A 14,600-nucleotide genomic window follows, 5' to 3' on the forward strand; every position below is an offset into this window, starting at 1 on the left:
AAAGTATATATATGTAACAAATGTTACCCTACCACCACTATAAACAATTCATTTTGTGTGAGAAAATTTTAACAAGAGGTACTAATTGTGGTTTTGAATTTTACACCATTTTAAGAAATTAACACTTATCTTATTTTGATTGGACACAACAAGATGTCTTTATGAAATGTTTGAAATGGTGGGTCCAATTATAATTTTGATAAATAATTATGTAGATGAATAGTCAAGATCAAGATGTCCCAATCTAGTCACATTGTTTAGAATATTATTGGAAGATTCAGTGTTGAAATTTCTCTTATTTAAAAGAAGAGTTGAGATATCTCAATCTAGCCACGTTCTTTTTAATTTTATTTGAAAAATCAGTGTTGAAATTTCTCTTATTTAAAGAAGAGTTGTACAATTTGTTTTCTCCTTTTTTATTTTAATATAGTCATATGATTACCATTTAATCGAATTCATACCACATATTGTGAGGGATGTGACTTGTGAGTTTGTCAATATTATAATATATTATATTTATGTATTAAATAAGAAAATAAAGATCTTAATGTTTAATTTTTATTAAAAAGATTTCTATGAAATTCATTTAAAAACGTAATATATATATTTTTTAGAAAAGTAAAAACCTAATATATTATATTGAAGTTGGTAGAGTCCGTATAGATGTTTTTAATTAGTGAAACAAGAACTATTTAAGAAATTGAAATAATTGTATTTGAAATTGTCTAATTGTTATTTGAGGTTTAAACTAGGTTGTTTTTATAAAATATGGCTCGAATTTTAAATAGTGTCACATGAAATTCGAACTATCAAAATTTTAGACATTTAAGACTTTTTCTCAAAACAAAAAGTCATTCATATTATTTTAATGTATTTTTTTGTTTTTCTATTTAATTTATCACAGTTTAGTAAAAACGATTAAATTAGGAATAAGATAAGATTTTGGATCAAGGTCAAAGAGTTGGAAAAAAATATCATTTACATTTTTATATTAAATAGATAAAAATTATTAGTTTTTTTATAGCTATAATTATTACATAAATATATATTGTATAAGAATAATGAATGTGGGATCTTAATTTTATCAAGAAGTACTACAACTGAAAAAATCTTCTGCAATTTACTATCAACAAATAATAAATAACCAAACTTCTTCAATCACAATAATAAAAACCAACTTAAAGAAATAAATATATATTAGGTCATAACCAAATACTATTCTTACTATAAAAAATATGAGAAAATTTGCAATTATCATAAAAAAAAAGTATTTAGTTTACATTCCATAGAAGGTGTATTATGGTAAATGCAACTATTACCTTAGTTTAATGAAAAGCTCTTCTTTAAAAAGAAACAAAAATACAGAAGGAATATTGTATATATACATACACAATTAATACTCAATATGTAAAAAAAAAAAAAAAAAAAAAAAAGGTAATAATCCATTTACAGTTTGTAAAATCTGTCTGCTCTCTTCCACTTCAGCTTTCATCGTTTTTGTTAAAAAGTAAAAACAGCAGCAGCCACCATATTAGTTAGAACTTTATCATCATCAGTGTAAGTCAAGATAATCCTATCAAATAACACAAAGATTAAGCAAAAAAACTATTTATTTTTCAAATTAAAAGAAAGAAAGTAAATAAATATACACTTACATTGAATCATCGTCATCCAAAACAGCTGCGGATTCATACAACAAATGCTATCTAAGCCGAGAAGATGTTGCTTTTGAAGAACGAAATGGTCCTCCTCCTTTAGCATTAGGCAAACCACTATCGCTAACACTTCCTGCAGCAGCAGCAAGATTATCGTGCACTTCTGAGAATTCCTTATTCCACGAATTCAAAGGTATCACGTAACTATCGTCCTTGCAACTCTTCCTCTGTTCTTCGTACTTCCTCACGTTCTCAGATATCTGATGAAACGTCTTGTTAATTTTAGCGAATCCCCTTTCAACCGGTTCCACAACATGCGAAACTGTAAACTTCATGTCATCGACAATCTGTACAAAAAACAAACAAATTACAAACTGATGAAACACAGACAGTAACAAGATGTGTGGATATTATTTATGGCAGTTTGAAACACTCACTATTTCACCGCTTCCCACGACGACATCTCGGACGCTCTGTGGGAAGTTGAGTCGCTTTTCCAGCTCGTCGTGACGAGCAATGCGAACCTTAGTGGTTCTTTCACAGTCTTGGACCTCTTCTAGGTCTGGAGGAGATCCAAGTGAAGCATAGTCTTCCATTACAGCCACATTTCGTACACATCTTTCTCCCCGTTTGTATGGCACAGCTGGGAAAACGTAAAGATGGACGATAGCAGCAATACCCATCTGATTTCAAATACAACATCAAAACCATCTGTGAATATAATAGCATCTTCTGTTTTTAATTTCTTTCAAACCAAGAGAAACAATTACTGAATTACACAAACCAATATCATTGTCCTATACTCCTATTGTATATAAAATGTACAGAATTCCCATGTAAGCAATGCTGTAAGGGTAGGCCTTGTTTGATGTGGGTTATTTGACAATAATTTCAAATGACCACTATCCAATCAACAATCTACTAATCAATCACATCACTCAAAAATGTGTTTGATGTTCTTAAATAATCTGAATATTTTAACAAAAAAATATTGTTTGATGAAAAGCGTCAACCAAACTACTAAAATACCCTCTTGAAAAAATGTTTGGAAATAACCACTTTGTTATTCAAATAATCAAAAGATCAAACAAGTCCTTAAAACAACTAAAACTCTCCTCTCCTGGTATTATGCCATGGAGCAACTCAATTAAAAAATGATGATTTTGAATCTCATTTTTTAATTGACATAAAGCACATGTGAGAATGTGTCAAGATAATTCCATCAAATTTTGGTTGCATATATTTTTTTCTTGAAAGTTTAAGACCAGACACAATCAATACTATATTTGAACACAAGAATCATCTTGAGCAAACCTCGATACAGATAATGTAGTCTTGTATACGAGTTTTCAACTCCTGTGCAAGTGCCCCTCTAAAAGCTCCTATGGAGAACAAAAATGCAACTGCAATGCCTTGCCACCATGTTAGGAATACTATTGATTTGAATGTCAAAAACTTGGCCAGAGGTTTGATTGGTGCCAACTTATGTTTGATGACGGAATAGAACTGCACAAGGCAATATAAAGCCCAAGTCTGGCTAAAATTGAGAACAACTGCCAAGTATGGATACCTGCAGTAACAACAGTTAAAATAAGAAAACTGTCAGCAGGATCTAAGCAGAATTTGATGAGAAAAATAGGGATATCTTACGCATATCTCCAGTCGAATTTTCCTTCTCCATAAACACCAAAGAGTTGGAATATCATGGCAAACATTGCACAGATCATCTTTAATAACATCTGAAGGAAAAATTCTAAGACATGTCATGAACACTTCGACACAAGCAATGGAATTGTTTGAGAGTCTAAGGTAAAATAGAACACATACATATTGCACGATACCAATTTTCACTGCTTGATAGAAATCAGAACCAAGATGCCAATCCCTCAGCAGACAATTTAACGGAAATGGATGCTCTACAACTCCATAAGCATAAGTTTCCTCCAGAAGAGGAACGTTGGAAGCAGTATATGCTAGGCTTTCCATGAATTCAATTGTTTTATCCTCTCCGCCTTTCAACATTAAGAAACATTTGTAAAAAGATTTAAATTATACTATAAGGCTTTTCTTAGGAAATAACAAAATGCCTAAAAAAGAAGAATAAAATCTAAGACAGAAATTTTCTAAGTGAATCAAGTAGGGTAGTAACTGGGTTCCAAGTGCATACCTAAGCATGCGATCAGATATCTCTCAAAGCAATACAAAGCAAAAGCTTCATAGCAATCTCGTATTATTTCATAGTTGAATGCGGCATTTGAATTCACTAAGGACAAATACTGTAAACAAAAGAGAAATACAAATATATTAGAAGTGAACAGTAAAACAAACAACTCATTATTGCATGAAACATTTTACGCACAACCCTAATAATATGAGAACCGAGGAGAGATAAATGCTACAACCATTATTCATCATCATTATTCAATCCCTCGTTCTAATTACATTGTCTTATTTATAATACTAATTTAACCGACTAACTAACATATTAACTACTATCAATACTAACTATTTCTAACCATACACGTGGCAGAACAACAATAGCATGAGCAAAGAAATTATATAGACAAGTAAAATAAGGGCAAAGAAATAAAAAATTAAAAGAAGTTATGTATCCATCATACCGATTCTAGTGCATAGACAGGAACCATCAGAATTAGTCCAATTAAAAATTTCTGCTCCTGAAATTGGCAGAAATCCCGACTGGGTGAGTTCATGGCTATGGGATAATAAAATTCAACTAAATTCCGAGATAAAGAGCACCAGCTAGAGTAACATGTGAATTAAAAAAAGATTTAAATTGTAAAATAACTCTAAGGAACGGAGAGAACCTCAGGCTGATTGTAAGAAGCTAAGTGCTCGAAGATGAGGTACATAGATAGAAAAAGTGCAACCAAGACAAATATGCCTGCACTACAGATTGTCCAGCTGTAGAGCAATGAAGACCCTGTACCAAGGCTAAATGGCCACATGGCAAATGGATTTGCCATGTCTTTACCAAACGAGAAGGAAATGAAGAGTACCCAGATCCTCCTTCAACCTATCAGCAAAACAGCATAATTAGTGGAATATTTAAACCAAAAAAAATGTTTCCAGAAGTGTACAATTAAAATAGTTCTAGATCATGAAGAATGGAAAAATTAAAACAATGATGGGGTTATATTAATTTTGTATCAGGCTAAATAGTCCCTATAAATCAGTGAAATGCAAGGAACGCGTTTTCTACATCCCCTGCTGCGAAGACCTTGAGATCAGTAGCTGGAAAGGGAAGTCAGTATCTTCACTTAATTAAAAAGTTTATTTCCATGCAAAAAAAATGTATATATTTATTTCTTTTGGGGGTAATAACAGCTAGGATACCAAATTAAATGATTCTTTTGCCAAGACAAAAATATTGCACCTATAAAAATGATAAGGTTAGGACAATGCAACTTTCCCATTTTAATGTGGTGGTAATGATAATTCTCGGGTTTTTCCTTTTGAACGTGCCAAGCAAGGGTCGAACTAGCAACCTACCTCCTGCTTATGAAGCAAGCACTTAAACCACTGAGATACACTACATTGACTAATTCTCGTTTTTCCAATAAAAAAAGTGTTAAGGTTAGCTGAGCTACTAAAATGGCATGGATAAAGAAATATTGTTAACTATAAATCTCAATCCTAAATATATTATTAGTAATCTTCCTATGGTAATAATGTCTAAACGATTACGCCAAGATGACTTTAATACGAAATCCTTCCATATTTAGTGAAACACATCTGAAAAAGTTAAGATGTCAAAGGCTTTGACTACATACGAATCTTCCTTCAAACATTATGATAATGCATCTACCAGATTTTATCTCATGAATAACTTCTTTCACCTACAATAACTATAATAAAACTAAATATCTCAGAAATAAAAGGATGAAAACTCATACGCAATTGTTTCTAAATAAAACCTACAAAAATATTCTCAAAATCCATCCAAGTGTACACGTAAATCGTAACGCAACTCAAAAACAAGATAGCCGCCAAAGACAATTAAAGCAATCGCAATACATATCTGCGCTCAAGGAATATAACACTCCAAGTCCAAGGTAGCACCTAGAATACTCGCATCCAATAATGAAAAATAAACCATGATACCCTTCACAACAATTTGAACCTGGCATCGTAATTCAAACCGATTCCTATGATGTACCATATAATCTATAGACAGTCATGATTGAGGACAACAAAACACATAAACAGAAAACCTCTAAGAGCTCCTAAAGTGAAGCCACACAAAGGAATCTCATTTCTTGCATCTCATTAATGAGCTAACATATAAATAGCTCATGAATATGATAAACACAAGTTTCTTGTATCTTCCAACTGAGCTAAATCACAAATATCTAAATCCCCAAAAGCACCAGAACCTAATGAAATAACCCTAAAGCAGAAAAAATTGATACTTCAAATACCCAAAAAAAAATAGAAAATAAAGATAAATAGTGTACCAATTCTTGGATAGCTATAGTCAAGCACCAGGGATTACATCAAGCAAAGAGTGGAAGAAGACATATTAGAGATAAAAACCCTAGAAAATCCAGCGAATAACTCGTTAAAATCCCATTGACGACAAACAGATTGAAGACGTAAACGGTACGTTAAATCGAAGAAAACGAAAGATATAGACAATAATAATACGCCTCGGATTCTACCAACCTCCTTCTTCTTCTTCAAATCTTCTTCAAATCTTCTCAAAGAAGACTTTTTGACGACTGGATCTCAAGCAGAGAAACTTGCCACGGATAATATATATATATAGATTGATTGATCAAAGAATTGAAATTTCAAGAACACACTTGTAAAGAGTAAAAATTACACGTATATTCAAAAACTGATCTTTGCTTTCGGCAGTTGGGGGTTCAATGGGAACTCTCTTTCTTCTTCTTCTTCGAATTTCTCTTTCTCTCTCTAAAAAATAATCTCACGGTGCATATTATCACAGGTCGATCTACACCGTTGATTTAAGTATGCATATGACACGTGTAAATAGATTAGGGTTCCAGCGCTTTCCACATCAGATATTGTGACTGGTAGGTTCTCGGACTTGTCGTTGGGACTATTAGGTAATTTTGAATTTTCCACACTGACGTTGGGAGGTGAATAAATTAATTAATGAGAAAAAGGAAATAAAATATTTTAATTAGTTTTCTTTTAAAGTAAGATTTAAATTCCTTGTAATTGAGGTGATCAAGTATATATCTTGATATTGACTAGGTATATAGTAATAATGGTAATTAATAATTTTTGGAATGATATTTTATTTGAGTGAATTTAGACATTAATAAATGAGTTTGAAGTCTTAATTAATTAGTATGTGTAATAAACTATTGATGGTCTTCACACATTTATTTACTATATTGTACTATATTCTTATTTTATATTTGTGTTTATTGGTGAATTATATTTGGGATCATTGTATTTGTATATAGGAATGATAATGGAATGAATCCAGTAAAGTAAATATACGGTGATGTTACATATTTAATTGTATTCATTGATGTTTGGGATAGAATAAGTGAGACACAAATATCATCCTTGATCAACCCGATTAAACTGGAGAAAAATCACCTCAAAAGGGATAATTTGGATTAGAGAATAACGTAGTGAATTATAATTCTCATTATTATTTGCTGAGGTTTATGTTTTTTTTTTTTTAAAGATTGAATGTGATTGAAATGGGAAAAGTACCATGGATAAATTGTGTACTAAAAATATATTTTTTAAATCTAAATATCTTTTATATATGTTAGAATATAACATAATATATATGTAAGATATTATTATAATATCATATAATTGTATATTATATTATTATTATTATATTAATTTCTTATAAGTTTAATGTAATGTCTATATATATAATCTATCTAATTTAATATAACATTCAATAAAATATTTTCTCTATCTATTCTAATATGGTATCAGAAGACTATTATTTGATTGACTCAAAAAATTTAATATAAATTGTGATAATATCTTACATATATATTATCTTATATTCTAACATTTTCATTTATCGACTCATAACTTGTCTTTTACCGTGATTTTGAAATAATACCACTAAAAAAACTGTTATAATAATTTGAATTAAATATAATAAAAAAATATCTATATTTCAACCTCAAATAGCAATTGGACAGTTTTTTTTATTCATTAATTTACAATTTTTTGAAAAAGTAGTATTTAACATAAATAACACATTAAGAACAAATTAACACTAAGTCAAAAAAAAAGATCTTAAATTATAATCAAATCAAACTAGCAACAAAAAAAAAAGTGTTATATTCCATTTTGGTTCGCTCGTCTGGTTAAATTAGCCGAATATATTTGCGGACTGTTTACTTAACCCGCGGAATTAGTCGCACTCAAGAAAAAGCAGAACTCAATGTTCTAAATAAAAAATTATAATTAAAACCAAAAAATCTTAAAAATGACATGAGTCCACAATAGCACTAACACAACTCAAGGGAGCTGAGGTAAACATGGAGCCAGAGATTCCCTTCTTTTGGGGTGTTTCTAGCTTCCTTCTTCCCACCATATTTTAGTTTTTTGAAATATTAAAATTGTATCAATAAACTAGATTACATACCTCATTAACAAGTATAATATAACCACTAACAATATAAAAGTACAAACCTAAGAAAATGGAGGTTAATGAAAAAAGTCATATCTCAGATTACACCTAAATGTCCAAAGAAAATGAAGTACATCAAGCCTTTTTACTCTAATAATCATAAAGCATTTCTTATACTGCAATAGCCAAAATCATGGTAAAACTCTGAACTCGCAATATAGGGTAAACACATTATCCTCGGAAACCGCTTTAAAAAGAATCACAATTCACAACTACTCTACAACAACAGCAATGCCATGAAACCTCTGCATATGCAAAGGAACCTGATGAATATGCCAGCTGGTCTTGTATATATATACATAAGAGTGTTAAGAGTCGGACATCTAACCATAACTAGTAATGACCAAAAAATGCTTCTCGCATCTTAACTGGGAATATGAGGTCATAAATGCATCTCTCTTACCAGGAACAGATATCTATTCTTCCACATGACCCACCACCTCAAACCACATTCATGGTCGACCTAGAAATTCTCTGAGCTTCTTCAAGATCTTTTAGGAATCTGACATGTACATCATTTTCACCAAATCAAAATTTATCCCCGATTGAGACAGATTGAAACTCATGTGAAAGCAAGAGAGATGATACCTCTTAGAGTTAAGAATCGAGGAACCTCCTAATATGAATCGAGTTCCTGTATTAGCGTAGTTCTGTAAAGCTACAGACCGCGCCTCTTCATAGGTCGTTCCACCAACAATGAAGATAACTACATCCTGTGGCCTGCCCAAAAAGTGAGAAAGGGCTCAAAATTAAGAAAATATTCCTTTTCCCTAATAAGGATACCAGAACAAAATTGAATCAGGAAGTATTCACTTGACACAAACCTTCCCTGCTGAAAATGGTTTCCAATAAATGGGTAGTCCACATCTCTCAGCCGTCCCTTGACAATGCTTTCCATCGTCTGAAATAAAAGTGGCTGGTGTTGGGTGTACACATTTTCAACCCCCTGTAGCATAATAAATCTATGTTATTTGCAAAAGAACACACTTTTAAAGTAAACATTTCCTTTCTCTACAAGACGACATACCTTAAGCCCACGAGCCATGTTACGTGCAATGTTCAAAAGATCACGATTTCCAAACAGATCCCCTGTTCGCTTGTCTGTACCAGCTTGCTTTAGCAAGAATTGAACAAGCTGCAAAATCCAAGATGCCATGTAGTGCTAATAAACTAACTGAATGACCCCAAGAATAAGTTTCAATTAAAAAGCAGTTATATTAAGTTTCTTTACCCCCGGTTTATACTTTGGACATCGAGCAGCAAGTTTGTTGAAAAGCTGCATAAGTTGAACTGGACTTTCTTTCTCATAACGCAGAGCATAAAGCATAACCAGGCGCAATCGGTCAATATCAGATACAGAGTCATTATTCAAAAGATTGGTTACAGCCTGCACAGAAGCAATTTGAAATTATTATGTGATGACATTACTGCTTACTGCAACAAAACAATGTCATAACGCAAACAGGCCTATAAGGCAGATATATCATTTGCTATTTCACATCTTACTAAATCCTCTATCTTATACAGCATCTATGATGATTTAGAAGTTATGTAAGCAACATTTGCATATCTACCAAGAGCATAACATAAAATCAGATGAATGTGAAGAGAACAAAATCCACAGCTAAATACTTCACAAATTAATTGAAAGCTTAATAGATCACTTAAGCACCTCGAATGCTGCCCCTTGTCCACCATTACAAGCCAATTCTTGTTCAGTTTGTGATACTAACATAAGTTTTCGCTCTTCAACTATCCGGCTCATTTCTGTTACCAATGCCACATGTTTTGAGACATTTCCATGCATTTTGCGATACTCGGGGTAGTTATCAACAAATCTAGCCATGTCTTCTGTAAAACTCATAAGATTTTAACAGCCAGTTGTTATTCTGATGCATTAAAAATTTTAAGCCAAAAAAAAGTTAGAGATCTATGTCAAATTGTTTAGCACGAACCTATGGTCAGGATGTTCTGATTACTTTTTGAAACTTGCTGAAACTCATCAACCATGTGCTTGATATTCATCCCAATATCTCCAAAATTCTCATACATGTTGGCTTTGAAAAATGCATCTTGTTCACATGATAGAACAACTTCCTGCAAGAGTCAAAAAGAGAAAATATCACTTATCAATATACTCTGCTTATTTCCACAACAAAGAATATAATGTACTAAGACTCATAGTTTAAGAATATAACCTGCTGATCTTTTGAAACCTTGCCAATGTTACTCAAGTCCACTTTGTTGTCTTGAACACCTAACAACTCATGAACCATAGCCTGCGAAGAATATTTTAGACACAATTAACTCATATACTTTTTATCTAAATATACAAAACAATATAAAAAGGACCAGTTTAGAAACCACATCATAGGTTAATAGAGATGCCAGACATGATAGTACCTGATATGTCCACTGATTCAGTAAAGGTGTGACTGGGTCATCTCTCCTATCAATTACAAGTAGGAGTGGAGAACTTTCTGTCCTTCTGAAATCAAAAAGGCCACTCTCCTGTTGATACATCAATTTCTGGAAAAAGAATGGTTGTAAAATAAGTAGTAGTTAGAATTCAAATAATTATATGTTTTTGTTAAGCTGATATAAGATACCAGCTATTACTTTTGCTCTGATAAAATTATTACCGCTGCTTCTTGTGCAATCCTTTTTGCAATATCAGATGTCCGTTGGTATCGAATTACTGGACGTCGTTTTAATGCCAAAAAGACTGCTGCAATACCGTCAACAATTCGATCACATAGATGCTCAAGACCTGGAGGATCTACAACTGTGGAGAGCATATACATATGATTTGCCACAATGTTCAAAGTGAAATGATAAGGATCCAATGGAACAACATCCGCGTAGAATTCCTGAGAGAAAATAGTAACAAACAGTTTGTCTAATTCTCTTCCAAATCTATATAAATGCATGTGAGGTTCTAGTCAAATCTAAGAGAATAAACAACCCCAATGATCTGTAAAGAAAAAGAGGTAAAAAAAATAGGATAAGGGCTATTTTGTTGTACCACATAAAAAATGAAAAAGAAATGTTTCATATATTGCACAAAACAAGATGTATAGGCATGTCATAACAGTGATAATATTTGCAGGAGAGTAAATGGCAGCACAACAGACAAATAAAAAACACCATTGTTTCTTCATGTTAATTAGGTACAGTGAGTTTATTTCAAATTCTTATATAATAAGGAAGGAACAAGTGTAGCATTTGTTAAGACAACTACCTGAACTTGTTGAACTATTTCATGTTCATCTGAATCTGCTAAGAGATGAAGCTGTGTATCCTTCAATAAGTTGGAAAAGACTGCACGGCATAAGAGATGAATAGAAGACTTAGTGGAAATTCTATATACATCATATCTGACAACTAGAAGACAACATTAGGAGAGACATGAATCTATGTTATAATTCTAACATACAAAGATGATATTCTCCAAATCTTGGATTACTCAGTTGACGCCTCATAAGCTGGATATTCTCTGATGTCGGCCGAAGGAAGTAAACTGCTTTAAGGTGTGACATAGGTTCTTTCGATTTGGAAATGGAATCCACGAGCTCCACCAGGAACACCTCTTTCTGAAGGAGCTCTGATTGAGAATATGCAACACTCACAATGCTAACCTACAGAATGCTTACAATGTCAGTGCATGTAATCAATTTTTTAGTAAATTATACTGCGGTACATTCATAAGAAAATTTACACTCTGTAACAGAGAAGTAACAAAAACTACAGACAGTCCTTACACTACTGTCATATGATGCACATAGTACAGTTTTTTTTGTTAAGAACTTAGCTAACATTACAGTTCAATATATATAAGATTATAAATGGCTGAAAAATCCACATATGAGATAAATCCTGCAAAAGAAAGTTTATTTCTAGTGCAAAGCAATTTAAATGGACATGTTCAATTGTTACTTATTAACCATATCTGATGATCAAGAAATATATCTCAAGGGGGCTAGCATGGTGTCACTCAACACGTGTTTTCCGATAAGTAAATTCTCGGCATATGAAGCTGGGGTTAGAATGACTTTCTGTTACTATAAGATGTATATGCCGATATTATTCACCGGAGTCCATGACATAAGGTCATGCCCCTTAACATCCCTCCCATTCATGTAGCAGCGACCAAAATTACCAGGCAATGAAAAAAAATGAAAATTAGGAACAAAACCCGATGTGCCACTTTACAATTGGATACTCAAAGTGCTTCACATAGAATCAAGTCCCTCTCCTTATGTCCATGTTTTCTTTTCAGCATATGAGGCAATATCAGTTTTCTGAAAAGGGGAGAGACTTAAGGAACTCTAACACAAGTTGAAGCCAGAATAACAAAAAACTAGAGGGCACTATTAGAAAGAGTGGATATATTCTAAACCCTTCAATTAAACATAAAAAGAAATGGGAGTGAACTTTCATGAGAAATCAATTCAGGGCTCTAACTTTTTTCATACAAATTGCCCTAAAATTTTTAAAGAAGTTAAATTGTGTTCAATCTTCTACCATAAATCCATATCAAGGCCTCACTAACACAATGACACTTAACTCCAAAAAATTTGGTGTCAGTGTGGTTTATTCCTTCTCATAAAAAAGAGCAAACACGGGATATCACATGCATCACACCTAAAATTATTGTAATACAATCATAATGGGACCCTATGGGCATTATTCATTGTCCCCTTCCATGGGATTGAGGGGAGGGAGTTACAATCCTAGGTTCGCCACAATCCAAAGTTGCTTTCTCGGCCATTCTCTATCTTTTGATGGGAATACTGACAAGTTCAATGTCTGGAAGTGACAAATATTTTGAATTAAAAGAACGAATATGGTCTATTCCATGGAAGAGTCGACAAAAGCTCATTCTCAAATCTTGTTCTTACTGAAGCTTCATCCGTGCCCAAAATTCAAAATATAGCAATTTGACACCAAATGTAATCCATTTCTTTATTCCTGGTTACATCGTTCAAATACATTCAACTTGGGTTTTCCTCTAGCTCACATAGTATCGTCTGTACTGAATCTATAGCTTCGTCAAGAAACCATACAGGTAAAAGTGAATTATTAGTAGTAAGTATCAATAGAGTAGTTTAAGTTCCTATTTTCTGCAAGAACATTTTTCTTGGGCATTCATTAACGACGGACCCTTTGATTGTAATTCACTCAAACCAGTACCCCCTTCAGCTAAGGAATCATTTGGAAAACCCAAATCAGCTGGAGCTTGAAAAAATGAAACCACCAATTTGTGTTTTTTGTCATCTTTCCTAGAAAACATCTCTGGTAAAGGTAACTCAGTTACTGAGATCAGAGTTTAGGTGATAAAGCATCTGAAATTCCTCAAATGTAATCCCTTTCAACCGCAGAAACCAATATAAAGGCTGGTTTGACCTATTTAAACTGATAACAATTGGAATGATGAACATCCACCTACTACCAACAAATAAAATTCCGTTCCATCAACAACTATAGGTTAACTGACCACGGGAATAACAGATTCCTTGAAAGTATAACAACATATGCGATAACAAGATAGAAAAAAAAAAAATTAATTTGCCAAAATGAGATTGTAGTACGCACCGTTTGGGCGTCTAGAATAAGGACTTTCATGCCGGAAATATCCTGCAGCATGCGATTGATGTAATCTCGTACCGCAGTTACCAACACCATGGTCGAAGATGTGAAAGAGGTCTGTGATTCCGTTCCTTTCTATTTCAGACGACGACGACGACTTAGATTGATCAGAATAGCTCCTGAGAAGTCGCAATTGTGAAAGATGTAGTCGTCCTCGATTGACTGAATTGGAATAGCTTGAGAGAAGCTTCAGATCTGCATCAATGGTGAAAAAAGGAAAATTGTGAATGAAGTAGAGAAGGTTCATATATCAATCAAACCGTCCCGTCCAACTGAACCGATCATCAAACCGCGGTTTATTAAAAGGCATTTTGTTTAGTTGGAATTCAATTAAAATTGTATTTAACTATTTATCTCTCTTTTAAAAATAAAATATTTCATTATATTGTAATAATACTTTATAAAAAAAACTGCTATTTTTCTTATCAAACATTATTTTTCTCTATAAAAAGTTATAAAAGAAATGTAATATTTCATTTTTATTCTGGCCTCTCCGGTGGTTCGTTTCTATTTACACAGTTCAAATTTTAGTTGGTGTTTTATTTTATTTTATACTATATTTAGTCGAATCGGATTTGTCGTCTCAAATTTTTATAATTCGAATAATACTCATAATTTTTGTTGTCGTCTGT

General features: G+C 32.6%; 2 protein-coding genes across 2 annotated transcripts; both read right to left on the reverse strand.

Moving 5' to 3' along the window:
- Positions 1-1,205: 1,205 nt before the first annotated feature.
- Positions 1,206-6,536, reverse strand: LOC124945645 (protein LAZ1 homolog 1). Its single transcript, XM_047486114.1, has 10 exons — positions 6,342-6,536; positions 4,484-4,692; positions 4,277-4,333; positions 3,823-3,931; positions 3,483-3,667; positions 3,306-3,394; positions 2,970-3,225; positions 2,093-2,338; positions 1,656-2,002; positions 1,206-1,573 (listed from the first exon to the last, which is right to left on the reverse strand). The coding sequence occupies exons 2-9, from the start codon at positions 4,640-4,642 to the stop codon at positions 1,703-1,705; spliced, it is 1,401 nt and encodes a 466-aa protein (XP_047342070.1). The 5' UTR covers positions 4,643-4,692; positions 6,342-6,536; the 3' UTR covers positions 1,206-1,573; positions 1,656-1,702.
- A 1,877-nt stretch (positions 6,537-8,413) lies between these two features.
- LOC124910523 (vacuolar protein sorting-associated protein 45 homolog) lies at positions 8,414-14,243 on the reverse strand. The gene is made up of 13 exons (XM_047451178.1): positions 13,915-14,243; positions 11,756-11,957; positions 11,561-11,640; positions 10,962-11,189; positions 10,723-10,848; positions 10,518-10,598; positions 10,275-10,416; positions 9,992-10,170; positions 9,551-9,706; positions 9,347-9,454; positions 9,144-9,265; positions 8,908-9,039; positions 8,414-8,821 (listed from the first exon to the last, which is right to left on the reverse strand). The coding sequence occupies exons 1-13, from the start codon at positions 14,002-14,004 to the stop codon at positions 8,761-8,763; spliced, it is 1,707 nt and encodes a 568-aa protein (XP_047307134.1). The 5' UTR covers positions 14,005-14,243; the 3' UTR covers positions 8,414-8,760.
- Between the last annotated feature and the right edge of the window lie 357 nt (positions 14,244-14,600).

This window comes from Impatiens glandulifera, chromosome 7, assembly GCF_907164915.1.
Source record: "Impatiens glandulifera chromosome 7, dImpGla2.1, whole genome shotgun sequence".
Classification (NCBI taxonomy): domain Eukaryota; kingdom Viridiplantae; phylum Streptophyta; class Magnoliopsida; order Ericales; family Balsaminaceae; genus Impatiens; species Impatiens glandulifera.